The sequence below is a fragment of the Eumetopias jubatus genome, unplaced genomic scaffold, assembly GCF_037043125.1.
Source record: "Eumetopias jubatus isolate StellerSeaLion01/CBP00866 unplaced genomic scaffold, mEumJub1_p1.0 scaffold_12, whole genome shotgun sequence".
NCBI classification, from domain to species: Eukaryota; Metazoa; Chordata; class Mammalia; order Carnivora; family Otariidae; genus Eumetopias; species Eumetopias jubatus.
In genome coordinates, this window is record NW_028274818.1 from 2,556,357 (window position 1) to 2,583,220 (window position 26,864).

Genomic DNA, 26,864 nt, shown 5'->3' on the forward strand with positions numbered 1-26,864 from the left:
ACCAGGGTGGGGGAGGGGAGGCGGCGAGTGTGGGCGTGGAGCCCGTGGAGACTCTTCATGTCCCATTAGTGGCAATGGAAGGTGACATGAGGGATCGATACCAATCGAGGCAACAGACTCCCAGTAATAAACCCATTTCACTCACGCTCCCCACCCCCGCCGGCCGCCCCCAGAGATGGAGCCAGGGCTTCCCACGCCGGACCCCCTCTCCAGCGAGGCTGCCCCCAGACCTGTTCCCAGCCCTGGCACCGGGGCAGGGCGGGGGCCCCAACCTGGGAGGAGTCACCAGCGCGGGCGGGGGGAGAGGGTAGTGTAGCCGGTTCTGTGGGGCTCGGGCGGGGGTCCGCGGCCTGGGTTGGTGGGGGAGCGGACTGAGAGCTTCGGCCCAGGCCCACCTCGTGCTCCCCGGGGGGTGGGGGGCGCCAGGGGAAGCTGGGCTCCCCTCCCAAACCCCGTGCATATTTCCAAGGCAGAACAGGAAAAGCTCTGGTATGTGTTGACCTGCTCACCCGCGGGGCCCCGGTGAAGGCGTCTTTGTGCTCCTGGTTCCTCTGCGGCTCCGTGTGGGCCTGTGTCTGTCAGCAGGTATGTGTCTGTGTGTCTGTGTGTCGGCCGTGTGGTTTCACGCGTGGGTGTTCGTCAGGTTTTGTGTTCGCAGCGTGTGTTGTTGGTGTGCTCTGTGTCCACGCACACCTGCCTCTGGGAGCGTGGGCGTGTGAGCCTGGCTTTGTCTGCGTTTCTGTGGGTGTCTGCTCTGGACGCGTGGGTTCTGCTTTGTTTTGGAGCCAGTTTGTGAGTGTCTCTGTGCATCTGTATCCGTGTGTGTGCATCTGTGTGTGCACGTGTGCATGTCTGTGTGTGCATGTGTGCATCTCTGTGTGTGCACGTGTGCATCTCTGTGTGCGTGCACGCGTGTGCATCTGTGTGCATGCACACTGTGCGCATGTGTGTGCGTACGTGCATGTGTGTATCTGTGTGCACACGTGTGCATCCCTCTGTGTGCACGTATGTGCACGTATGCATCTGTGTGTGCACGCGTGCATCTGTGTGTGCACGTGTGCATGCACGTGTGTGCATCTGTATGTGCGTGTGTGCACGCACGTGTGTGCATTGCTGTGTGTGCACGTGTGTGTGCGGTGTGTGCGCCCAGCTTGGTCTCCTTGTACACGTGGCAAATGTTGCTTCTGTCCAAACCCTTAGTATTTTGACCCAAACCCTACCCGCTCCAGGCCCTTGAGCCGGATGTGAGGCCCGAGCGTCCCGCCTTGCCTGGGACGGAGAGCTTTGCCCAGATGTGGGAGTTTCAGCACCAGAACGGAGACAGGCCCCCCCCCCCCCAACCAGGACAGTCGTTCCTGCTTCTTCCAGGCCCGGACAGAAGGAGGTCAGAGCCGAGGGCCTGACAGGTGCCCGGCAGGGAGGGGAGAGAGGTGGGGTGTGGAGGCTGGACAGAGGAGCTGGAAATGTCGAGGCTGTGAGTGGAAGAAGTACTGGGAAAGACAGAAGAAGGCTGTGGGAGTGGCGGGAGGAAGGCCGAGGGAAGAACGGGGCATTTCCTGGGAGCTCGGAGTCCAGAGAGTGGGAGAAGGGCCGTGGTGGGCTCCACGGGGCCGCGGGGTGAGGGTGATGAGGCTTGCTGGTTGGTGGCAGGCAGAGCGCGCTCAGACGGGCCCCGGGGGGCTGCCACCCCCGCACACCTCCCCCCTGCTTGCTCCCGCTCTTACGGATGGGGATGAGTGTGCAGCCCGTGTGCAGATGCCCTGCTTTCCTTGCAGGGGCCGGGAGGGGCCTGGGTGAGCCCGGGGTGGGGGGCATGGGTGGAGTGGGGGGCGGGAGGCTGCTTAGAGTGTCTTAGGGTCTCTAAACTCCAGCGGGAGGCTCCAAGCCATCGCCTTCCCATGGAATTCCTGGTCCCCACCTCCGTGCCTGGCCCGGGGTCTCAGGAAATCTCGTTGACTAAATCTGTAGCTTTGCCCCTGCTCCTGACCGTGCTAGCGGCCGTCTCTCCGGGGCGGAGGCACAAGGGCGCCTTCCGACCCCTGGCCGCTCCTGCCCTCAGCCCCCATCCCTCCTCTCCCTCCCACTGCCGTCTGGGCCGCACAGGTGCGCACAGGTGCGCACAGGTGAGCATGCTGCCAGCAAATCTCATTCCTGCAGAAGTCTCGGCTCGGACGGGACCGTGTTCCAGCCAGCCGAGGGGCCCCAGTCTCTGCCCAAAGATGTGCCCTGCTGTTTTGTCTCAATGCAGTGCTTTTCAAATTGCCCTGACCTTGGCCCTTTGGCACCTTGGGGGTGTTTGAGGGCTTGTGCCAATAACCACGGAGATTCCGTTGCCTTTAGAGGTCACACAAGGCTTTTGTCTGTTTTATAAACCGAGTTCTCAGGAGAAGTTTTGAAGACAGAGCTCCAATGTTGAGCATCTTTGCAGCCTGGTCCCCTCTTGACATGGGCAGGTGCTGTGGAAGAGAACGAACAGGCACTTGCCCCCTGCACCCCTGCTCCAGAGGGCGCGTCTGGGGCATGGTCTGCTCACCACTCCAGTCATCTGGCAGGGACTCCAGGGTGCCGGGAGCCCCGAGTGTGGGCTGGAAGGAGGACGTGGCTGCAGGTGGACGGGTTCCCTTGGCCACAGACTGCAGGCCCCGGGTCCGGTGGTACCGTTTGCAAATTGTAATCTCAGTATCAGCTTCCTTCTGCTCAGCTGGTCTGTGACCTGAGCTCTGGAAGATGGCACAGGAGCCCTCACTGCTTTACTCCCCTCTGGGCCTTGTCTTTTTGTCTTTTGTGTGGGCCTGTCTGGTCCTCAGATGGGTCTGTGTCTTCCTGCAGATGGGGGCTCAGGAAGCCGGGAGCTGTTGCTTCTCAGACTGGGGGCTCCCTGGGAGGGGGGGCTATCTCTCCCCAGGGCTGCAGACCCCTGGGGAGGGTGAGCTCCCTTCCCTGCCTGGGCCCCCGGGGGTGGGGGACTGGGCCGGGGCAAGGACAGGGAGAGCCAGAGAGGTAGGAAGGGGGGGCACACGGGGCTATGGGGGAGGGCAGGTCCGAAGGTGGGGGAAGGAGGTGAGGAGGCAAGAGGAGGCAGGACTCAAGACCCTAGTGAAGGGACGGCCCAAAAGCCTGGCTGGGGAGCGGGGGGGGGGGGGAGAGGGCTCGAGGTCCCAGTCGGGAGGCGGTGGGCAGGGGGGTGGAAAGATGAAGCGGTGGAAGCTGAGGTCCAGGGATTCTATTTCCCCAGCTCCGTCCTGGACCCGGAGCCCAGGAGGGTGGACACTCGCACTCTCTGGAGCCAGGGAGGGCTTCTTGAGAGCGGAGAGCTCAGGGGCTGGTCCCCCTCCGCCATCCGCCCAAACATCAACCCAGGGCAGGCTAACCAAACTTGTATCTATATAGATGCTGTGTGTTAGGGAGCTCTGTGGCCGACTGATAGAAGAAACCGGAGGGAGAGGGAAGGAAAGCCCGGAGAATGCAGAGCTCAAATGAGACCCGAGATAAAGCAATTACCTGATCAATACGGGTGAAATGGAGTAATCTAGCAGATCAATACTGTGGACAGGCGGCTGGCGGGGGGGGGGTGTCCCCTGCCCACCCCTGCTGCAGCCCCCGTCCACTCCTTGAGACTTCATCTCTGAGTCTGCCTCTGCCTCTGGCCCCCCAGAGGATCCCCCCGTCCCTCCCCGCCCCCCTGCCCTGTGCTCAGGCTGCCAACCACCAGACCTCCCCCCCCATCCCCTCCCTCACCTCCCCCTCCTTCCTTCCCAAGCTGACGCCACCCTCACCGGTCCTTCTGTCTGCTGCCTTGGATGCCATTCCCTCTTTCTCCTACTCACCCCCGGGGGGCCACAGCCCAGGCCAGCAGCATAGCCGGCTGCCCCCCGACCCCCGTGTCCTGGGGGCATCAGATGGGGCTCTCTGTGGGTAAGAACTAGGTCTACAGGGGCCAGACCGGACTGCAGGCAGGCTCCAAAGGGGGCCTGCAGGTCCTGGCAGGCAAGGGCCCTAGTCCATCTGGGGACTGCCCAAGGCAGGGGGGGAGACTCGTGGCTCTGGTTTTTTCCAGAAGGGGTGTGGGGAGAGTGTGAACACCTGAGCCCCTGCCTGCCAGCCTGTCAGTATTGAAAACTCCCCGGACCAGGAAGGTTGCCGTGCGCTGGGGATGAAGAGAGAGGCCCTGGCACTCGGGGCCGGGGGGGGGGGAGCATGGCGGGGTGGCGTGGGCGTGGGGCAGGCCTCCTGATTGCCCCGCGGCCTGCAGCCTGAGCTCCTGGGGGTGTAAGGAGTGTCTTCATTGGACTTTGAAACCCCAGGACAGAGCATGGCACGGGGCAGGTGCTCCGGAAATGTTAGTTGAATACATGAACAACTACTGTCATCAGTCACCATCTGCCTTGCATTTCAATGCATTATGTCGGCGTGTTTGACCCTAAATTTGCTGAGTCCTTGAAGAGCAGGGACCTGCTGTCTGGGGACACCCGCAGGTGGCCTGGTGGCTGTTCCAGGAGAGCCCCCGGCTTCTCGGAGCCCTGACCCCACAGGGTCCCCTTAGGGAAATCAGGGGCCTCTTTCCAGCCACTCAGACCTCCGCTGCCTTCCGCCCAGGGGCTGTCCCAGGGTTTGTGCATCACCCCGAGAGGCCGGGAGGTGCTGATGGGGCCGTGGACCTTGGGGTCAGAAACTCGGGCGGGGTCCTGCTTCGGTGACTCACTACCAGTGTTGACCTTGAGCAATTCACTTCCTTGACCTTCCTTTCCTTCATCTGCAAAATGGGGACAGTAGCAGGGCAAGCGGGGATTAAGTAAGTAGCTCAAGTAAGTGCCTCGGGTTGTTCTTGTTCGCAAGGCGGGGGCGGGGCGGGAGGAGCTGACCGGCAGAAGCCCACTCCAGGGGAGAGTAAGCAAACTCTTCACCGGTGTTATTCCCGAGATAGAGCAACACCACAGGCCCCGGGTCCCTTCCCCTCTCCTTCCTGTCAGTTGCCGAGAGGACACAAGTCACCCAAAGAAGACACATCTTGAAACACCAGATTAGGCTGGTTCCCCACCCTGGCACCAAGGAATTCCTTTTTTTTTTAAAAATTTTTTATTGTTATGTTAATCACCATACGTTACATCATTAGTTTTGGATGTAGTGTTCCATGATTCATTGTTTGTGCATAACACCCGGTGCTCCACGCAGAATGTGCCCTCCTTAATACCCATCACCAGGCTAACCCATCCCCCCACCCCCCTCCCCTCTAGAACCCTCAGTTTGTTTTTCAGAGTCCATCGTCTCTCATGGTTCGTCTCCCCCTCCGACTTACTCCCCTTCATTCTTCCCCTCCTGCTATCTTCTTCTTTTTTTTTTTCTTAACATATCTTGCATTATTTGTTTCAGAAGTACAGATCTGAGATTCAACAGTCTTGCACAATTCACAGCGCTCACCATAGCACATATCTTCCCCAATGTCTATCACCCAGCCACCCCCTCCCTCCCACCCCCCACCACTCCAGCAACCCTCAGTTTGTTTCCTGAGATTAAGAATTCCTCCTATCAGTGAGGTCATATGATACATGTCTTTCTCTGATTGACTTATGTCACTCAGCATAACACCCTCCAGTTCCATCCACGTCGTTGCAAATGGCAAGATCTCCTTCCTTTTGATGGCTGCATAATATTCCATTGTGTATATATACCACCTCTTCTTGATCCATTCATCTGTCGATGGACATCTTGGCTCTTTCCACAGTTGGGCTATTGTGGACATTGCTGCTATAAACATCGGGGTGCACGTACCCCTTCAGATCCCTACATTTGTATCTTTGGGGTAAATACCCAGTAGTGCAATGGCTGGATCGTAGGGTAGCTCTATTTTCGACTGTTTGAGGAACCTCCATACTGTTTTCCAGAGGGGTTGCACCAGCTTGCGTTCCCACCAACGGTGTAGGAGGGTTGGGGGCAAGGAATTCTTTTTTTTTTTTTTTTAAGATTTTATTTATTTATTTGAGAGAGAGAGAATGAGAGATAGAGAGCACGAGAGGGAAGAGGGTCAGAGGGAGAAGCGGACTCCCCGCCGAGCAGGTAGCCTGATGCGGGACTCGATCCCGGGACTCCAGGATCACGACCCGAGCCGAAGGCAGTCGCTTAACCAACTGAGCCACCCAGGCGCCCCGGGGGGGCAAGGAATTCTTAACGGCACACGGGAACAAAGGGTCCTGCCACCCTCCCCCAATCTTGGTGCAAGGCTGATCTCGCCTCCTGGAGGGAGGGGTGCCTCCGTCCTCCTGCCTCCTCCCCACCCCTCTCCGGCGAGGTCCCTGCGAGACGGCAGGCGAGAGGCCAGAGGTGGCCTCCCTCATTGGCCCTCGGCTCTCTGGGACCAGGGTTGTTGTAGACCAGCATTTGGACCAAATTTGCCTGGGGCTGGCAGCTGCCAACTGAGGCAAGGGGCAGTGCCACCGGGCAGAGGCCTGCTGCTTCTTGGCTCTACACCTTCCCTTCCCAGGCTCATTCCAGGGCTGGGGCTGCAGGCTGCCCCGTCGTCTGACCGAATCCCCAGACCCTGGAGCCCCAGGGCTCGGAGACCCTGGGGATAGCTCATCTGCACTGGTGACGGCTTGGATCTTTGATCTTCGTCCTCCTGGGCAGCGGGCAGCCCAGTCCCTGGAGCCTGTTAACCGGAGCTAAGGGCCCCTCCCTGGGCCTGCTGCAGAGGCCAGCTTCCCCTCCCGTGCTCCGGACTGGACAGGAAAACACCGTGGCTGGGGTCCCCGCGCTGCCCCCAATCCTGTGCGTCTGATTCTTCAAGGTGTCTTCACTCTTGCCTCAGAGACCCGAGGGCAATGCCCGGGGAAAGCATGGGGTTCAGGGTCGGGAGGCCTGTTTGAGTCACCTGGCAGGGTTGCCCGCTAGGGCCCTCATTCCTCTCCTCCGTAAATCAGGGATCCTAGCGTCTCCCTGCTCTTGAGAGCGGCCGAAGAGGGAAGTGAGGGCACAAAGCCCAGGAGGGCATAGGAACCAAGAAGACAGAAACATCCAGTCACTTCACTGAAAAACTAATTCTCAGGGGCGCCTGGCTGGCGGAGTCAGTTGGGGAAGCGTGCGACTCTTGATCTTGGGGTTGTGAGTTTGAGCCCCACGGTGTGTTGTGGAGATTACTTAAAAATAAAATCTTTAAAAAAATGATTTTGAGGGGCCCCTGGGTGGCTCAGTCGGTCGGGCGTCTTGACTCTTGATTTCAGCTCAGGTCACGATCGCAGGCCATGTTGGGCTCTGCTGCGCATGGAGTCTGCTTGGGATTCTCCCTCTCTCTCCCCTTCTGCCTCTGCCTCTGCTCGTGCGAGCATGCACTCTCTGTCAAATAAATAAATCTTTAAAAAAATGATTTTGAGTACTAAGTGCTTTATGTACATCATCTAATCCCCACAACAATCCCATAAAATAGGGAAGTTGAGGCACAGAGAGTTTGTGTAATCTGCCCGTATACTCCTGGCCGGTACAATGGCGGGTGTGGGCCCGTGGGAGCGAGGCCAGCGCCGGCTTATCTCCCTCCCTCAGGGTGTCAGCGCACCCTGCCGCTGGGAGCAGGGCCGCAGGAGTGTGACTGCGGAGGGGGGTGTTGGAGTGGGGGCTGTCTAGACAGCAGGCCTTCTTGGGGGTTCTCAGCTGCCTTCTCGCACACCTTTTATTTTTTTTTATTTTTAAAGATTTTATTTATTTGAGAGAGAGAGGGAGAGGGAGAGAGAGAGAGAGCGCACAAGCAGGGGGAGCGTCAGGCAGAGGCAGAGGCAGAAACAGACTCCCAGCCGAGCGGGGAGCCCGATGCAGGGCTCGATCCCAGGACCCTGAGACTGTGACCTGAGCTGGAGGCAGACGCCTCACCGACTGAGCCACCCAGGCGCCCTCACACACCCTTAAAAAACTTTTATTTTGCAGGCCCAGGGGCAGGTGAGTGAAGCGGGCACGTGTGGGGCAATCCTGGCAAGCAGCAGGAAGGGAGAGACCCTGGAGGGGCTATCGGGGAGCACCCTGAGTGGAAGGGGCGCTGGTTCCTTTTCCTCTTGCCCGCAGTCTGTGTGAGAACATAAGCACCGGGCACCCCGGGGAGGGGGCAGGTTTGCAGGGAGGGAGGGAACGTGGCCGCAGGGAGAGGGGAGACAGAGCGTGAAGATGGACGGTGGGAGGGTAACCGTGTCTGCGACAGCGAACCCAGGCTGCTGGGGGTGGGGGCTCAGTGCCCACGGCAGGCGGCACCTCCCTGGGGCCTGGAAGATTGCCACAAAGATACCGTGTACACCACAGAGCCACTGTCCCCTAGTCCCTCTGCCCGTCCAATTCCAAGTCTGTGTCCCCTGCCCCACCAACCAAGGCCCCTCCACGCATTTCCCGTCACCCACTTAGCCAACAGCCGTCTGTCCCGCAGCCTGAGGCTTCAGCCCGTGCTGGGCACTAGAGCGCCAGCCCCCCGCTTCCTGCCCACCCCCAGAGCCCCGGCCCCAGTGGGCGCGGGCGGCAGCGTGAAGGGCGATGGTGCAGGGTCTGCGCAGCAGCAGAACCCCTCACTGGGGCCCGGGAAGGAGGGAGAAGGTGGAGCTGGCCAGGCAGAGGGGAGGCAGGGAGGGTGTTGTGGGCGGTGGGGCAGACCAGCGGGTCAGCAGGCCCGAGCGGCCCTATGGCTGAGTGGTGGAGAGCACGGGCACTGGGGCTCGCACGCCGGTCATACCCATTACCTGCTGTGACTCAGTGTCCCCCCAGTGGCCTGGGGATACACGGCTCCTGCCCCAGATGGCCATCACGAGGCGGGAGGCACGAACACCAGGCAGCCCGGCCCGGGGTCACTGCCGTCTGCAGCGCAGGCTGAGCGCGCGGCCCGAGTGTGTGGCAGGGAGGTAACCCCGAGCCACCACAGAGGGCTCCAGTCCCCACCCAGACGCCCGAGGGGCTGAGCCCTACCTTCTCGCCTCCTGCCACCACCACCTCCACACAATTCTGCGCGCTGATGGTCAATGCAGGGCGGCAGAGCCAGACGCTTGGGGCTTCATCTCAAAACTACACCCTGTTGTGTTCCTAACCAGCTGTCTCCTTTGGCTTCCAGCAGCGGGAGGCCGTCCCAGCATGGGGCGGGGGGGTCTGCCTCCGAGCTCACTCCCAGCTTGACTTGGGTGGTTCGGGGACTCCACCAGTCTCTGTGCCTTCACTTGGTCCCGAGCAGCGATCTTGACAGGCTGGGCGGTTCCCCAGGGCCGTGACCGCCATGCTCACCGGCTAGTAAAATGGTACTCTTGCAAAATTCTGGGGATAGCCACCGCTAGCCGAGTAAAATGTGGCCTCCCCAGGCATCTCCGAAGGCCTTTCATGATCTGCCCTAGCTTGCCTCTCCAGCCTCGCCCCTCATCGATCCCAGCCTTGCTGAACTCACAGGACCCTTCAAGAGGAGTCAAACTTAACACCTGGCTCTGATTCGACGAACATGGGGCCCTCAGGGGTGAAATGAGGTGACTTAGCCGGGCACCATCTTTTGTAGGCTGTGTTGTGGGACATTCAACACCCCAGCGAGAACCCTGCCTGCCCCTCTGGATTCCTGTCCCCCACTGGCTTCCCGAGTACTGGCTTGTCACATATCTCACCAAACCACCTGTATTGAGATATAACTCACATACCATAGAATTCACCCTTTCAGAGTAACCGTGACTCAGTGGTCTTCATACAAGTTGGCAGCTCTCAGCACGAACTGCACAACACTGCCATCCCTCCACGAACACGTGGCCCATCAGCAGCCCTGCTCTCCTTGGCAACCGCCAGCCCAGGCTCTGTCTCCACAGACTTGCCTATTCTGGACGTTTCCTATAAACGGAACCATATAACGTGTGGCCTACTGGGTCTGGCTTTGTCAGGAGCTTTCTTTAATTTTAATTCTAAAGTAAGCTCTCTGCCCAACACGGGGCTTGAACTCACCACCCTGAGATCAAGAGCCGTGTGTTCTACCGACTGAGCTGGCTGGGTGCCCCTGTGCCACGCACTCTTCATCTTCAGGACAATCTTGAGGCGGAAAGCTCCCCCACGCACTGGTGTCCCTGGCTTCAGCTGTCCCTTCTCTAGCAGTGGCCACTGACGCCAGGATATGGACAGTTCCCGAGGCTGTCAGACCTGCCCCCTCCCTGTGCGACTGGACGAAGGGGGGGTGGGATGGGGTGAGTGGGCACAGGCTCGGTAGGTTCTCGGCCACGGCCGCCCTGGCGCAGCGTGTCAACACCACCAACACCCTGCAAACGTTATTTAAAAGTATTTTTTTTATTTAACTTTAATTTCTGAGGTAAAATACTTTTTTCTTTCAACTTCCATAACAAAATACAGAGCTATCAGATACCCCTGGAAAAAATATGTATATTATACATATATTTCTATAACATTACATCATATATATATAATATATATGCAAAAATCTGAAGACTTTATAGAAAGTGGAACATCTAAAAGGCACTGCACAATGGAGTCGATTACTTACATCTATGTACATATACACACTTTATTCTGCTGAAGCGGGTAACTAGTGAAGTCACCTTTCACATGTGAATGTCTCACTCACAAATCCCTGCCTCACAATTTTATAACTCAAAGAACGCCCAGATATTTCAAAACAAATTAACTGGTAACTCCCCCCACCCCCCAAAGTGAAAAATAGAACAGTTCCTGAAAGATTGGATCAAAAAAATTTTTTAAGCAGAATTAAAATGTTCCATTACTCTTTACAAAACAAAGAGTACAAACATAATTATGGAATAAATAAAAAACAGGGGACAAACCGCCAACTAACTACCCGCTTGGTGAGAATTGATGTACCTCAACTACGTTTTTTAATGCTTCTGAAAGTTTCTTGGCCCATGGAGGACTAGGGTGCAGTATTTCCCCGCGTTAGCTAGCCAGCTGGTTTAGTGCAGTGCAGCCTGAAGACTGGGGTGAAGGGGCCTGGGGCGTCACTTATAGGGCACTCCTAGCCGTCCTTAAAAAAAAAAAAAAAAAAAAAAAAAGGAGCTCAGCAGTGCTGGGTGCTCGAGATCTTTTTTCTCTATAGTCAAAAGAGCAAACTGTTTGCACGAACAAGTTCTTAATGAAATTTCAAGATTTATATCTGCAAAGTTTTAAACGTTTGGCACAGCGAAATTTGGAAAAAATGGGGGAGAAAACAGGCCTGGTTTTGTTCCCCTTTTCCCCACCCGCTGCCAGTGATGAAACTCACAGAGAGAGAGGCCTGGTTTTGTGCTGGGCTGGCGACAGGTGCTGCCAGGAGGGGATCAGGGGGTGAGAAAATACCCCCCACCCCTTTAGCCCAGGAAATGTCAACGACTTCCACACTCCTGGTTCCCTTCCTGAGCAAGCCCAAGTTTGGCTCTGTGTAAGGACCCCCACCCCCTGCCCCAGCCCCAGTGTGCAGTGCAAATCAACCAATGATTTCCTGGTGGAATGGCAGTCAAAGGAAACAGTAAAACACCAAACAATTTCTTAAAGCCAAAAAACATTTTTCATGGAGTTGAACATTTTTCGAGTGTGTTTTTTCAAGTTAAAAGCAGTGACTTTTTGTTCAAACAGAAGCAGCATCTAGGAATTAATTCTGGCACTTGGGTTCCAGGGGGTTACAGGTATGCATCACGGATTTCTCTCCCTCTTATTTTAAAGGCCTCGAGTTTCTATTCCTGAGTTCATACCGACACGTGCCGGCCCTCTGCTCTCGTGGACAGAGGTGGGGGCCAGCCAGCCTCCCTGGTTAGATTGAGCAACGCCAAGCAGAGAGCCGTCCTGCACCTGCCCGGGCTTGCTTTCTGATCCGAGGTAAGAGGTGCAGAGAGAGAAATGGACGAAAAACCAAAAGGAGCCTGAACAGGGAGCCCTTCGCAGCCCGACCAAAGCCTGAGTTGACAGAGACCGCGCTCCCGATCCCTTCCCTAGGGAAAGACAAGTCACTATTTGGAATCTGAACTGAACGAGGAGGTGGACATTTGCCAGACAATAGCACGGTGGACTCAAGTCATCCCAAGCCACCTATCAACCCACTCACCTGCTCTGACCCGTTCCCGCCTCTCATGCATGCACTCGTTTCAAAAAGATCCTCCCAACCCCCATTAAAAGATAACCCTCGAATGCTTCTCGGTGTAGAGTTCACTGAGGCTAAGGTGGAGCTGGGGATTCCTCCAATTCCTAGACGGTGCCCCTGTGCCCACTTCTCACCTCCACTGGCTCTACAGGGCCCTCCTCTCCTCTCTCCCTGCCTCGACGCCAGGCCGACTCGAGCCACTTCAGCGTCTCCTCTGTTCGCCACAGCATGCAGTTATGAGCACGCACACGTGGGTGGCTGTGGCTTCTCTCTGCAGCTCCCCCCCCCACCCCATCAGGCCCCTTTTGCTTCATGCAAGAGTGATACTTTCCTGTTCCTTTGTGCTGACGGAAGGAGCTCTCCCTCAGAGAAACAGCTTCTCCCTGTAAACTGGAGTCTCCTGTGGGATGGTCAGCTGATCATGAGAATGAGAACAATCTAGGGAAGTGGGTATGGCAGGGACGGCAACACCACAACAGGACACCGACTCCTTCGTTCCTACCAGGCTCTGGCATCTAGCTACCTGCTGTGTCTCTGTCCACCTCCGCCTTCAGCCTCCACAAGCATCCACTCGCACCCCAGCTACCTTCTGCACTTCCGGGCTTCATCAGCCCCGAGCTCCCATAACCGTGCCTTTCTGCTCCCCGGCCCCAGGAAGTCAAGAGGGGACCACTAAACACTAGCTCGACATGTAACCATGTTTCCACATTCCTGGGTTGTCTGAAGAGTTGTCCGTCCCTTTTACAGGTTTATGCTGACAGACCCGTATCACGTGATGAAAGGATGTTCATTGTTAAGGCTTCACTTAGGAGACGATCAGAGACCCAGACACGTCGCCGCCATCTCCAGGGTTGGGCTGCTTGGCGAACTCACTCCCAGTCACTCCGCAGTCTGGCTCCCCGAACCCACGATGGAAAAGGAAAAATGACGATCATTTTTGTGTTTGTTTTGTTTTTAAAGGCATTGGGTTACTTCCTCATGCCCTCTTCTGTCTTCCCTGAACGAGAGCTTACGAGTCCTCATGGCTTCTTAGCAGGTGAAGGAGGGGCGAGTCCAAGGAGCCCGCAGCACGAGTCCCGCCGCCCCGCCTGGCCCTCCCAGCCCCGGGACTGGAGCCACGGCTCCCGCTTCCTGCAGCCGGTTTTTTTAAAAAGGAAAGGAAAAAAATGCCAAACGACGACAAAGGAAGAAAGAAAAAAAGCAACATCTGAACATCCCCCTGTCCCAGTTAGACTGAGATTACCTTACTCCTCCCCCGAAGGAACTACACAGAAACATTTCAGGCAACACACTTAGTATAATGGTCTCTCACTGCTCAGCCTCCCCACCACGCCCTACTCCCTTCCCCTCCCTCTCCGAGCAAAAGAAATTCATTAATGGCTTTTCATATATAAATACAATAGAAAAGAAAGAAGTCTGGAACCTGAACTATAATGGGACCAAGGGCACCTTGGCCCCCTGGGAGTCTATCAGAAAGTGTAGCCTCCCCAGGAAGCAGAGGCTCTTCCTCCTCTTAGTTCGTTTCCCTTCCCGTGTGCTGCTCACCAGGAAAAAAGTGTTCACGTCCCACCTAATTTACAACAGAAGATACCCATCCCATCCCCCAAACATAAAAAGACGTCTATGCCCCTAGAATGATCAAACCAGTCTAATTCCCTCCCCTCCCCCCAACCCTGAAATCTCGCTACATAAATACACGTCTGCATGTGATTATAGTATAAACAGCTCCCGATCCACCTCCAGTCCTAGGCGTCAGCAGCGGCCGTGGCCAAGCCCTGGGGTCCAGACCCACTCCACAGGCACTTGCCATTCTTACTCAGCTCTCGGGCTTCAGGGTCGTCGTTCCAGCGCCGCTTCAACCGGAGCTTGGGGGGCATCAGGGCATCTTCTTTCTTCTCGGGCGCGCTGGGCTCTTTGCCAGGCCTGTCCTCACTGTCTTCAGTCACCTCTAGGGGTTCTTCACTCGGGCTGCTAACAGGGACAGAGGGCCAGACTGGTGCGGCCGGGCGGGCAAAGATGGTGCCTTTTTCCTCCTCTGTGGTCCTGCTGCTTGGCACAGTGCCCTCCTCGTGGGAGCGCTGCTCCTCTCGCACCAACTGCCGGAGACTTTCGGGATCCTTGTCAGAGGCTGGCTCCACCTTAATTCTTGGGGGGACAGGAGCCACGGTGGGAGCGGTGATGGGGGCTGAGTCCTCACTGCTCTCTACCCTCTCCCGGTTCTTCCGCCCAGCTGGCGGCGGCTGCAGCTTGATGGAGAACTGGGCCGACTCCTCGGGATGCACTTGGCACTGCAGTGGTGGGACCATGAGTCCTGGGTAACGGGGAAAGGTCCGGGGACTCAGATGGTAGTTGAACACAGAACAGGCTTGAGAATGAAGGTAGTGTTTCATTTCCTCGGGGTTGAAGGAGAAGCAGCTGCTGCTGGTGAAGGGGCTCAGGCCTGGGGACGGGCTGTAGGAGAAGATGGTGGGAGTCAGGGAGAGGGCCGGGGAGATGGGGACGTTCAGAACACCTCCGCGGCCAGGGAGCGGAGAGACAGCGAAGGGGCTGTGGGGGTCAGGGTACATCCCTGGTCTGGTGAACAGAGGAAGCATTATGTCAGGCTTGCGTTTCTGATGGCCAAGCCCTCCACCAGCGGCACTCCGGGAGGAGGACAGGAGATCCACGCCCCGGCGCCAGTCGGCGGCTGAGCTGTCCTCCAGCTCCGGAAGCTCTGCCTTTCTGTCGGCGCCACTGGCCGACTCCTGGCCAGAAGCAGCGAGGGAGCCAGCAGAGAACCGCCCCGGCCGCACGGCACTCGTGGGAGAATGCGTGTCCAGCGGTGGGAAATGGAACCGGGAAGAGGCGGTTGGCACTGGTGGTGCACTCTGCGGAACCACACCTGTGATGGTGGAGAAGACAAAGGCCACTTTAGAGAACTGGTCACCCATCGTCAGCACGGTTACTTATGCTTCGTGAGCCCAAGATGTTTACATCTTGTTCTGACAGGAAGCCAACGCTCCAGCCGCGTGGAATCCCTCCGCTCCCCGGCTTCCCGGGAGCATAGCTCAGCTTCCTCTACCCGAGCCGGTGGCCGTCGCTCCCTAGCCCTCGCCCACTTAGTCCTCACAGTACTCGTTACTGCCTGAGATAACCGCTGACTTATTCATCTGTGCTCTAAAACATCAATTCCACAGAGTGGGGGGGGGGACTTCCTATTGTTCACAACTAGACATCAAGCAGTTTGTGGTTAACAACTAGTTGGGGCTCAACACAGGTTAGCTGAATGAACGGATGGATGGTTACGTGAGGCTTCTCTCCAATCCAGATACTGTGCGTACGTCACCTGCCGCAATTCTCAGCTTGGTAAGTAGTCTGTTTTTATTTTCATAGTTTTGGCTTTATCAAGCAAGCAAGCAAGCAAACCAAACACAGACACCACTGGAAATGATGTACACGTAAAGCAATGCATCAAAAGCCCAAAGACTCTGCACCTCACGTACTCAGACTCACACAAGACCAGATTTAAGAACAAAAGAAGATTAAAAAAGAAAAGGCCATATGGTCATTAAGGTGAGTTCTTATGGTAGATCTTTTATCATTTCTGATATAAAATCACCAGAGATTCAAGTACCTTTTGATCTCTCTAAATCTGTTTCCTCTAACACATTCTACATAATGATCTCCATTCCCCTCCTGCTTTCAATGCTCCTCAGGCCCCGAGCAGGCTGGGAGACAACACAGGACCCCGCCCCCCCCCCCCACCGCCAAGTCTGCCCGCTAAAACTGAAACTCGAGTTGAAGCAGAAGCCACCACCACACTAAACACATCAAATTCAGAGGCCCATAGGTTCTCCACTCCCCCAAAAGGTCCTTCTCTCAACAAGGCATAAGAAAGGTGTGCCAGCAGAGGCCTCAGAGCCCCCTCAGGGTTCCTGGGAGGTACCGGAGGCTTCGATCAGTGATGATGTCAGGAGGGCTTTTTACACTGAGGCAGAGGTAAGGGAGAAGGAAAAGTAAGGAAACCCAGGTAAGTATGGTGACCTAGGAGAGGAAACAGGAGGGCGTGAGGCCTGGCATGGCTGGGAACTGCGCCATCAGCTGCTTCCTTCCGGTTCTGGAGTAATGGGCGCTGTGGGCCAGGACTCTGGGGTGGGCTGCCATGTGCACTGTGGCCCTCGGGCACCTGTAACTGAGTGACACTACCAGAGCATTTCCCACACTGAAGTTCCACGGAAACTGCTCCTTGTCCCCCTAAAGCCAACGACCTGATCTTTCAATGAGGAAAAACTGATGCATGACCTTGTATACAATTTGACTAGAATCAAGAAGGTCCCAGGCCTGCCTGGGTGGCTCAGTCGGTTGGGCATCTGCCTTCAGCTCAGGTCATAATCCCAGAGTCCCAGGATCGAGTCCCACCTCGGGCTCCCAGCTCGGCAGGGAGTCTGCTTCTCCCTCTGACCCTCTTTCCTCTCATGCTCTCTCTCAAATAAAATCTTAAAAAAAAAAAAAAAAGGAAGGTCCCAAGCCAAAAATCTCTCTTCTGCCAGCCTATTACAGCAGTGAAAATTCTATCTACTCGAACAGAACACACACCACTTTCCAAATGAACTTAGGGAAGGTGTAACCCAGGAGCAATGCTGGAGGGAGCACTCTGGACCCTCACCTCTGACCAAGCGTAGCTGTCCTACGGTTACATGGGGTATGCTGAGACAACAGGTCTACGGTTCTGTTTGAAAAAAATAAGCTTACTGCTTCCACAACTTTGAATAACACTGCTTTGAAGAAGATGACCTTCAAGGAGCCACTATGAAATCTGAGTGGCTGAGCTGAAAAATCTGGGTGTGAATCTCAGTCCTTGCACCTTCTATTTCGTGGCATGTAACCAACTGGTTTTTGACCCCCTTTGGCAAAATGGAAATAAAAAGACGTTTGCTTAGGTTCAAACCCTGGCTCTACCACTTCTTAGCTGTGTGACTCTGGATAATTTACTTACCTTTCTGCGCCTCAGTTTCCTTACCTATGAAAGAGTCAGCAACAGGACTAATCCTCATGTTATGAAAACTTAAAGGCTTAGTATTTTTATAAAGCCCCTAGAGTAGTATCAGCACACAGCAAATTGCATGTTAGGTATTTGTTAGGACACGTAATTTTTTATTACACAATAATCACACTTTAAAAACAAAAACTGTAAAAGGCACATACTATTAGACAAGAATAGTAGAGTCATGTTAAATTTCCTAGGTATGTTAATGTTACTGGGGTCATGGAGGAGAATACCCTTGTACCTAGGGGATATGCGCTGAAGTATACAGGGCACACATGTCATGATGTCTGTAACTTAACCTCAAAAAAACTTAAAAAATATATATAAGAGAAAAAACATGTGGTTACGTTGTCAATCATTAGTGAACCTAGAGAGAGGACATATGGGTGTTCACAGTTCTATTTTTTCCCATTTTTCTATAGGTTTAAAGTTTTCCAAAATAAAGAGAAATACAAAACACCAGGGTGGGAGGAAGGGCGGCACAGAGGAGAACTCTTGGACCCGTCCCTGAGCCGGCCTGTCCCACCTTGCCAGGTGAGCACTGTTCCTAGTATCTTCTGTATGTTCCCAATGTTTCTGATGGACAATAAACATTCAAAAATACAGAATAACGTATTTTATAACACACTTTTAAGAGTAATGATGAGATAGCATACACAGAAGTACTTCCACACCATCCAAATGTCAAGCATTCTACCCTTAACGGTCAATGGTGAGGAGGATGGTGGGGGAAGGGAAAGCGCTTATTGTGCTTTTTACTCTAAACCTCTGAATTATTTGGATACGTACCACCACCATCTAGACATGATCTCTCTGACCTCCAGGATCAAAATCCACACAGCTCTGCTACCTAGAGAGCTTGTCACACTCCACACTGTTATTTCGAATTGTGCTCAACCTCTATCTTATCTCTCCTGCTAAATTTTATGTTCCTTGAGAGAAAGAACTCCACCATAATCTTTTCTTTTTGTCTTCGGGGCTTAACACATTATCTGTTGAGCAAATGAATGAATCCCAATCTGGGGGAGGAATGTATGAACTATTCAATAAAAGCTGGATTTCAAAAGCTCAGTCTCTCAGGAATGGTTTCCTGAGAAACCGTTCAACAGGTAACTGTATTCAACAGACCCACATCAATCTGGGGCTTTGCTGTCCTCTGTAATCTTCTCACTTGTAAAATGTGAATACTGAGATATACACTTTATAGCAGCCTGGGAGAGTTGAATGTGGTAACTCACAAAACACCAAACAAAAGTACCTCCATGAAGCAGATGCTCAGTAAATGTTATGTTTCCCCTTTCACCATAAAAGTTAAACCAGAAACAACATTTGGCCTATCTAGGTAAAAGTTCTTTATGAGTTAATGACTCCCGTTCTTTAGAGTTACCTGTACCCAGGACGTAAGCAACCAAGTATATACGTAAACGAAATGCACACTGATCTGCTTTCCCTGTGACTTCATTCCGCTAGGGTCTTGAGCTTTGTTAAGGATCAATGTTGGTCGCCCTGCTTTCAGGCCGACTAGGCTGTGCCTGGCCATTACCGCTAGGTCGCTGGTAGACCAGAGTCTTCCCTGAGTGAGGATCCAGATTTTCTTGCCCTGGAAGGGCACATTACTCCCAAGGGCTGATGGGTGTGCCTTGTTCCAGGCTGGGGGAGTGGTATGGAACACCAGCACATTCTTCAAAATTGCTGATATATCCACGTAGAGTCCCAATTCCTCTAGGTACACAGGAAAGGGGCCGGAGTGAAAACTAGAGGAAACAGGATTCCAGTGGCTAGAATAGGTCTGATTTCCTAACACCTCTCCCTCAGGCACCAGGAAAGAAAACAGGTTGTAATTAGAGAGATGCATTCCAATACCACTTTTTTTTTTTTTTTTTTTTTTAACGCACGCCCCAGGGAGAGGAGGGAGTGGCTACAGGAGAGATGAGATGGAACCGTACCGATAGCAGCATCAAGCCCAAACTGCCCTAACTTGTTGTGTGCAGTTAATGACCTATCTGCAATGGATCTCAGCATTATATTCTCAGCCACACCCCCGCTCTTATTTTTCAAGTTTCTTTCGACTTTTCTCTGAGAAGTCAGAATACTGCAGCATAACACACAATGCCACAGAAACAGAGTACTGATGGACTGGTCAGAAACTATTAAGTACAATCTATTTTCCTACGGAGGGAGAGGTCTTGCCTCTGAACTGAAACAAAACCAACCCCCTTCTAAGAGACTGGACAGAGGCTGACCTGAAACCTTTGTGAGGAGCTGTGACGGTGAGCTACCTGAGAAGAGCCCGGAGGGGAAGCCCTGCTGCACTTAAGAGCAAAGAAGGTCAAGTAACCCCAGGCCGTGCTCTCTGGGGAGGTGCTGGTGCAGATCAAAGACGCTGCTTTTCACTGCAAACATACGAACCTCCCCTTCTGTGATTAAGGATGCTGTGGTTTTGATGATATTCACTTGATAAGGGAGAGCTTGGTAGTTTCATAGAAAATCGGAAGTGTTTGTAGAAACCGGTTCTCGTCTATGAAAGAGCCGCTGGGCAGGGTGTTAACACTGTGAGTTCTGAACTGAAAGATGAACACGAACCTATGGAACATAACTCCTAAAGACGACAGTGGAAAAGTATCTGGGAGACACAAATAATATGCACAAAAGAGAACCAAATAAACAACTAAACAAATCTCTCTTGATGTAGCAGACAAAGCCTGTCACTCCCTGCAGGGGACAAACAGAAACCTGAGCAGGACCCTGGGGGCAGTCCACCGACTCTAGTCTAATTTCTAAAAATCCTTTAACATGCCAGGTCTTAGACTTGGGTTTCTAAACTTCTTTATCAAATCAAAATTCATGGGCACCTGGGTGCCTCAGTTGGTTAAGCGACTGCCTTCGGCCCAGGTCATGATCCCGGAGTCCTGGGATCGAGTCCCACATCGGGCTCCCTGCTCCGCGGGGCGTCTGCTTCTCCCTCTGACCCTACCCCCTCTTGGGCTCTCTCTCTCACTCTCTCTCTCAAATAAATAAATAAAATCTTTATTAAAAAAAAATCAAAATTCATTCCCCACCGAAAGTTTGCTTCTTACCACTTGACCGAATGTTGATGAATGGGTAGTTGGGCATCACCAGCTTGTTGAAGTTAAATTTATAAGTAAACCTTTTCCCTTTTGTTTTATGAAGGATCCTCTTGTTGTAATAGTATCTGTAAAAACAGGAACATGTGTCAATTTATCTTCTAGCTACTGACAATTTTTGATACACACAGGTAACCACTGAGATCAATAGTTCTGGCTCTAAGTATTACATGGAAACATCACTACCATTCTTTTGCAGCCTGGCCTTGAGGTTAGGGCTGGTAGACTTATTCAATTTTCAAACGGAGTTCTAAGTCCTTGGCTGGAGCTTTACAAAGACAATGTCACTTTAAGATCCCAAACACCTATCCTAGCCCCAACCACCCTTCTCCTCTGTCCACTCTAGTTTCAGTTCCATAGTCCATTTCCTTCCTGTTCCCCTGTGTGTCACTGCCGTGCCCAGGCGGGAGCAGACAAGTCTCTTGGGATGCCTGACATGGCCAGTGTGGAGGCCCGAGCACAAAGCACAGGCGAAGAGATGTCCAACTTCTGTGGCAGCGGGTCCAACAATCATGTGCCCTCGATGTGGGCAACAGCAGGCAGCCTGGCCTGCCTCACTTTCACAAGGATGCGAGAGAGGCTCCAGCGCAGCTGCCCAGCTCTGACATTCAAGGTCACCAAGACTGAAGAGAGAAAGGGGCCTCTGGCGGACCTGCAGCCTCTGGCCAGGCACCTATTCAGGAGCGCCGTTTACATATGGCCTTCTGGCCCCTTGAGGGTGAAGAGGTTATGAAATGTAAAAATTGACAAGGGGGAAAAAAAGAAATGGGAAGAACCTGAAGTGGTCAATCTTTAGACATGTCAGAGCAACCTTTGGACTGACAATCGAGCTCACAGATATGGGACCTGAACAGCAAGGTCAGGACCATTCAGGGAACCCTCCTCCTGTGTGCTCTGCTTGCTTCACATTTCCCAGTTTCTTCCAGGAGAGCCTAAAGAAGAGAAATTCTAACAGATTTCCCACAGGGAAGTCTAATCTTTCAGATTACAAATGAGCTCCAACCCGAGTTTCACCACACACGCTCGCCCACTACAGAGCAGAAATCGGTGGTCTGTCAGGACCCAATGCCAACCACGTTGGAATTCCCTCCTACATAGAACCAAAGATATGCTTTTCTCCTCCTGTGCCTGTGCTACTCAGATTCAGCAGCTCCTCTCCTCCCACTTCAAAGCTACACATATTCACTTAGATAGTGCAGTCTCTTTCCACCTGATACCCTTCTTATCCAACATTCACCCCACTGCTTCATCTCCTTCCGATCTGTTAACAGCATGGATTTGGGAACCCTTTCCCTCACCTGAGGGCCCGGCTCAGCTTGTCGTAGTTCATCTGGGGTTTGCACTTCCTGCGGCCCCAGAGGCGGGCCACCTCATCGGGATCCTTGATGACAAACTCCCCGTATTCTCCCTGCTGCCAGGCAATGACATGGCGGAACTCTTCCTTCTGCAGCAGCTCCAGGATGAAGTGCCACAGCTGGATTTGGCGGGAGCCCGGGGAGGACTCGGTTTTATAGGCCCAGTCAGGGAACTGATACCCTTTAATGTGAAAAGGGCAAGATCAAGGTAGTCAGGAGTTAGGTTCATACACGTCAGTATCCCTGACTTCACATTCCGATGCTCAGAATCTCTAGAGTGCTGTGCAAACCTGCCGTAAACAGCCCTTCGGTCAGCTGGGGCTAACCACAACACGGGAGAGGAAAGCACGGAAACGTCACCTTTCCCGTGGCAATCACTTGATCTGCTAGAGCTGGACAGCAGCACCCAGGTGTGCCAACCTCTCGCTCTTTCCTCCATTACTAAATCTCACACCTACTTTCCATGAGGGCAGGAACATTCCGACAGAAACAACCAGGAAAGACAAACTAACATTTTAGGGAAATACGTGGAAAACCCCTTGTCCCTGAGGGTGGAACTGTCTCTAACAGGGAGGAGACGATAAAGGTGTGGTGACCAGCCATGTTAATATACACCCATAAGAAACAAACCTACAACTGTGCTAGCCCTATCCACCCAGTCAAGAGGCTGTCTAGCCACGGTCTGACATTTGTGAACAGAGCCCAAGCGGAGAGAAAAGGAACCCCTGAGGGACATTCCAGGTACATCAGAGATGACGAACTTCGGCTCACCTCCACCTCCTTCAGGCTTTTCCACGATGCTACAGCCTGCTTTCATTTTCGCCCTCCTGCTGAGAGACACAAGCCACATCAATTACTTTAAGGTGCTATTTATTTATTCTCCTCCCAAGGTTTTCTGGCACAGCCTTTCCCCAAACTTCCTTTCCTTGTCTTTTCCTCCTTATGTAACCCTCTTTCTTTCAAATATGTCACCTCCAAACTGCTAATCCCCAAGTCCTCAAATGATGGTCCTCAGGTCATCAGCTTCAAAGGCCGTAATTATCTCTCACCTGACTTTAAACCACAAAGTGTAAACACTGTCTTTAATATTTGCTTTCTTCCTCCTGACCAGCCCTTCAGATGTTAAGAAAGGAAGCGGGCAGTGAAATGGGTCCAGAAAGGCAGCCAAAACAAGCCAAACGGTTTTCTTCTATTACTAGACAGGCCCAGATGCCAAGACACACATGCCTGAGTTCACCCAGATGTACCAGTTTTAAAAAGAGTAAAAAAAATCCAAGTCCATCTGACTGCAACTGCAGAAAACATCTGATTTTGATTTATTTTGCTGAATTATGGGAGATGGGAGAAGGAAAACTCCTCCCAGTCAGAAACTAACCCCCTCCTCCTTGAAAAACACCGTGGGATACAGGAAGTAAACACACCACATGTACAGTTACTCACATTACTTTGAGAAATATTTTTACATTTTTCTCCCTTTAACAGGAAGGAAAAAAGGCAGGCATTTCTGAGAAACTTCTGTTCAAAAAGCGCAGGGGGTCTCGCTGTGATCTGAATTCATTCCATCCAGATTTACAGATCCTCAATAAATTTCCTGTTCCTAGTGGCAAGCAGCTTTGTATCAGTCAATCCTCTAGCAAAACGGAGGGAGGGGTGAAGCTGCCTGAGGGAGAGGCGGACAGGAGAGGGCAGATCTCCGCTCTCTGCTCCCCAGGGTGGATGACAGGGCCGCAGCACCCACATTAGCAAGAGCGCTCCTGGACGGAACGTAGGTGCCTTAGTGGCCTCGGGGTGGGGTGGGGGCGAATTCCTAATCTTGGAAATTTCATCTAACCTCGGATTCCTCTAGATCTTTCGAGCTTTTTTTCTCACCACGTACATTAAGATAATCAGCGAGTTTGTCTATAAAACTATGAGGACGACATAAACACCCCAAAGGAAAGAGAAAACAGACGCAAACACAGACACGCAGTCACACAAGGCGCACAATCACAAGGCCTCGGAGCCTCTCCCGGCTGCTCCCATCTCCGCGACAACCAGGGAGGAAAAACACCGCTCCCCACCGTTCCAGGAAGCCGCCCGGGCTCCCAGCCGCGGATGGCTCCGTCGGAATGCAGGCCCTCCATTCTGCCGCAGGAGTGCCCTCCAAGCGCACGACTCGGGGGTCCGGACACCGCCGCGGCAAGGACTTGACCAAGAAGCTTCCTCCCGACACCCCGGCTCCCCGATCGCCCCCTCGCCGGAGTCAGCAGACGCCTTGTCCACGCCGCCCATAAATTCACCGCGAGGCCGCTCGTCTCGAGTCTGCAACCCCCCCGGGCCCTCGCCCTTCCTCAGCTCGCGGCCGTTCCCGGGAGGGCGAGGCGAGCGGAGGCCGGCGCTGCGGCTGCCCCGCGGCGGCGTGCAGCCCGGCTCCCCGGCCCCGGAGCCTCCCTCCCTCCTGCCTCCGGCCGGGCCGGCCTCCCCCCGGGGCCCCGCGGAGCCACCGCACGAACGCGCCCCGGGTCCCGGCCGCCCCTCACACACCGGGGGCCCGGCCGCCCCCGCGCTGCCGGCGGCCCGGCCGGAGCGGTGGGCGGCCCGCTGGGGGCCCGGCCCCGGGGACACTGCCCGATGAGGCCCGGGGTCGGCCCGGGAGGGCCCGGCGACGAGGCCGGGACTCACCTCTCCCCGGCGCGGCCCGTCTTCGCTCCCGTCTCCTCCGCGGCGTCTCCGGCTCCTCCTCATCCACCCTAGCAGGAAGTGACCTCCTCGGCTGCTGTCGTCACTTCCGCCCACGGCCGGGGGCGGGGCCGGGGCGGGGCCGTCCGCCGGGCTCTCCCCCTGGGCCGCGCCCCCGTCCTTCTCCTAGCCGCAGCCGCAGACGCCGACTTCCGCCGCCCCGCCCCCGCGCTCCTCCCGCCGGGCGCCGCGCTGCACCACGCCGCGGGGGCACGTCACGCACGCTCGTGGGGAGCAGGACGGCCCCGACGGCCGGCAGGGCGGGTTAGGTACGCGCGGCCGGGCGGAGGCGCAGGGACCGCAGTCCCGGGGACTTCCTGGCCCCCAGGCCGGCGGGAGTCGGAGCCCCCTGCCCGCCGAGGGCCCTGCGCGCCCGGGGGAGGGACGCCGCGGGCGCCTCGGGGCCCGGCAGCGCCCCCCGGGTCCCCGTCGGTCTGCGTCCAGTCCCGGTGTCCAGATGCAAGCAGCTGGCTCGCCTCTCCCTGAGTCGCTAGAAAACATCTCCCTTTCTTTTTCTGCCTTGTGTTACCCGGGCGAGCGATCGCGAGTGTCTTGTCGAGAGCATTTTCGGCCTTGGCAAAGGCGCATTCGTGGTGAGGGCCGCCAGCAGCTCGCCCTGGCTTTCGTCCCCAGCTCCAGGCCCACCAGGGGCGGGAAAGGGGGGAGTGGGTGTCGGCAGGGGTAAACAAATGGGCACGAGCACTGAGTGGGGGTCGGCAGGGGTAAGCCGGAGTGAGCACTGAGAGCGGCAGACGTGGAGAATAGGGATGGAATCCAGCAGGATTGAAGAGCTAGTGGGGACCTTTACCTCCCAAGGGCTACAGAGAACACGGGAACATCACCGCCCGTCCGTGCTTGGCTTTGCCACTAGCCATTCTCTAGCTGTTGATAGGTTAACTAGTAAGTTGGTCCCTTCTGGGCCTCAAGTTGTGTGTTTTTTTTTTTTTTTTTTTTAATTTAAGAAAGAAAGGATAATAGCATGGGGGATGTAGGGTCTTCTCTACTCCTAGAAAAGGATACAATGTAGGTGAATAAAATGAGCAAAATTTTAGGGCCGTAGGGAGGATTACCAATATCTGTAACTATACCATGAGCTCTTTGTGGGAACTGTCTATATGTCCTTTGTGTCTTCTGCATAGTGCCTAGAACAATGTCTTCTATGTAAATATCAGATGTTTTGTTGAACATTCTTATTAAAATGCTGGGATTTAGGGGCGCCTGGGTGGCTCAGCTGGTTAAGCAGCTGCCTTTGGCTCGGGTCATGATCCTAGGGTCCTGGGATCGAGCCCCATGTCAGGCTCCCTGCTCAGTGGAGAGTCTGCTTTTCCCTCTCCCTCTGCCTGCCTCTGTGCCTACTTGTGCTCTCTCTCTAGCTCTCTGTCAAATAAATAAGTAAAATCTTTAAAAAAAAATACTGGGATTTAGCTGAACAATGTAAATTGTAGTTGGATCCTAGTGCCTTCAGTTACTAGCTGTGTGACCCCCATTAAGCTACTTAACCTCTCTGTGTCAGTTCCTACAGTACCTGCTCATGTGGTTTTATCAAATGTGTTAATACATGTAGAGTGGTTAAAAGAGAAGAGCACATTGTAAATAGGGCAGATGAACAAACATTAGCAAAAATAATCCTAAGAATCATTATCACAGAAGTCTTTAATCTTACTGGTTGTGTCAACTCAGAAACTAGGGTGGTCAGGAGCAGCTTCCTCTGAAAGTGTGGAATTGCTAACCTTTGGCTCAGGGCTCAAACTGTCCTGGTGAGAGCCAGAACCTGGCCTCCAAGTGCCCTGTGTGGTACGAAGGGCCAGCAGCCAGAACCAGGCACTCTCGGCATATTCTTATTCACCCTGGTCTCTTAGTGGTTCTCTGCTGCTGCTTCTCTGGCTAATTAGGGTCACAAAGGATGACTTGAGTAAGTAAACACCGTTAGCAGAGATAAACAGGTCTCTCTACCTGGCTGGAGTCTGAACTGGGGTATCGAGTGATGTTTACGTCCCAGCAGAGCTCCACACAAGTTTTTTACATTAAGAATCTAATCACTGGCCTCAGACTCAACAAGCAGATTTGGGTTTGACCACGCAAACTGGGAATTTCCTGACAATTACAGGGTCCAGATAAATAAGTTTTGCGGTGGGAATCGCTCTGTGGTGGCAGAATCTGGAGAGACTGGCACGGTTAGGGACCCCTCACCCAGCGCACTCAAGGTCCCCATCCTGTCCCTCACCGTGGAACCTGCTGCCTTCAACTGCTCCAGATAGACTTCCGCAGCCATGGAGGTTCTTCTTGCTCCTGAAATACGGAGAGCATGAGCTTTCTGAAAGCATGCGGGTGGAAACACCGTAGGCATAGTCTAGGAGTCAAGACAGGTCGTGACCTCTTGAGCTTCCACTTGCTCCGGGCCCCGCTGTAGCCCTCGCCACTGCCCACTGCCCCGCTTCCTACCTGTCTTTGCAATTGTCCCATGTGCTGGGGGGCGAGTTCTGTTCTAAATCTCACGCTGTCCAGTCCGCTCTTGCCACAACACAGCGACTCCGGTGCTTCTTAACTTTAAAAAAGAAGAAAAAGAACCAAAGTTTATT

The 26,864-nt window shown here is 54.2% G+C and overlaps 1 protein-coding gene across 3 annotated transcripts; it reads right to left on the reverse strand.

Moving 5' to 3' along the window:
* Positions 1-10,284: 10,284 nt before the first annotated feature.
* ETV3 (ETS variant transcription factor 3) lies at positions 10,285-24,318 on the reverse strand. 3 transcript variants are annotated; one of them, XM_028090172.2, is made up of 5 exons: positions 24,229-24,318; positions 22,339-22,394; positions 21,511-21,748; positions 20,165-20,280; positions 10,285-14,942 (listed from the first exon to the last, which is right to left on the reverse strand). In XM_028090172.2, the coding sequence occupies exons 2-5, from the start codon at positions 22,382-22,384 to the stop codon at positions 13,807-13,809; spliced, it is 1,536 nt and encodes a 511-aa protein (XP_027945973.1). In that variant the 5' UTR covers positions 22,385-22,394; positions 24,229-24,318; the 3' UTR covers positions 10,285-13,806. The 3 variants fall into 3 exon arrangements, with proteins under 3 accessions (XP_027945973.1, XP_027945972.1, XP_087873226.1); XM_028090171.2 differs by having other exon boundaries at positions 22,339-22,397; positions 24,229-24,296; XM_088017100.1 differs by lacking the exon at positions 24,229-24,318 and having other exon boundaries at positions 22,339-22,417.
* Between the last annotated feature and the right edge of the window lie 2,546 nt (positions 24,319-26,864).

Coding starts and splice junctions, on each gene's coding strand:
- ETV3 (XM_088017100.1), bottom strand. CDS start 22,417: ATGTGGCTTGTGTCTCTCAGCAGGAGGGCGAAAATGAAAGCAGGCTGT. Junction 21,749..22,338: donor AAAGCCTGAAGGAGGTGGAG/GTGAGCCGAAGT, acceptor TTCACATTAAAG/GGTATCAGTTCCCTGACTGG. Junction 20,281..21,510: donor AAGCTGAGCCGGGCCCTCAG/GTGAGGGAAAGG, acceptor CTGTTTTTACAG/ATACTATTACAACAAGAGGA.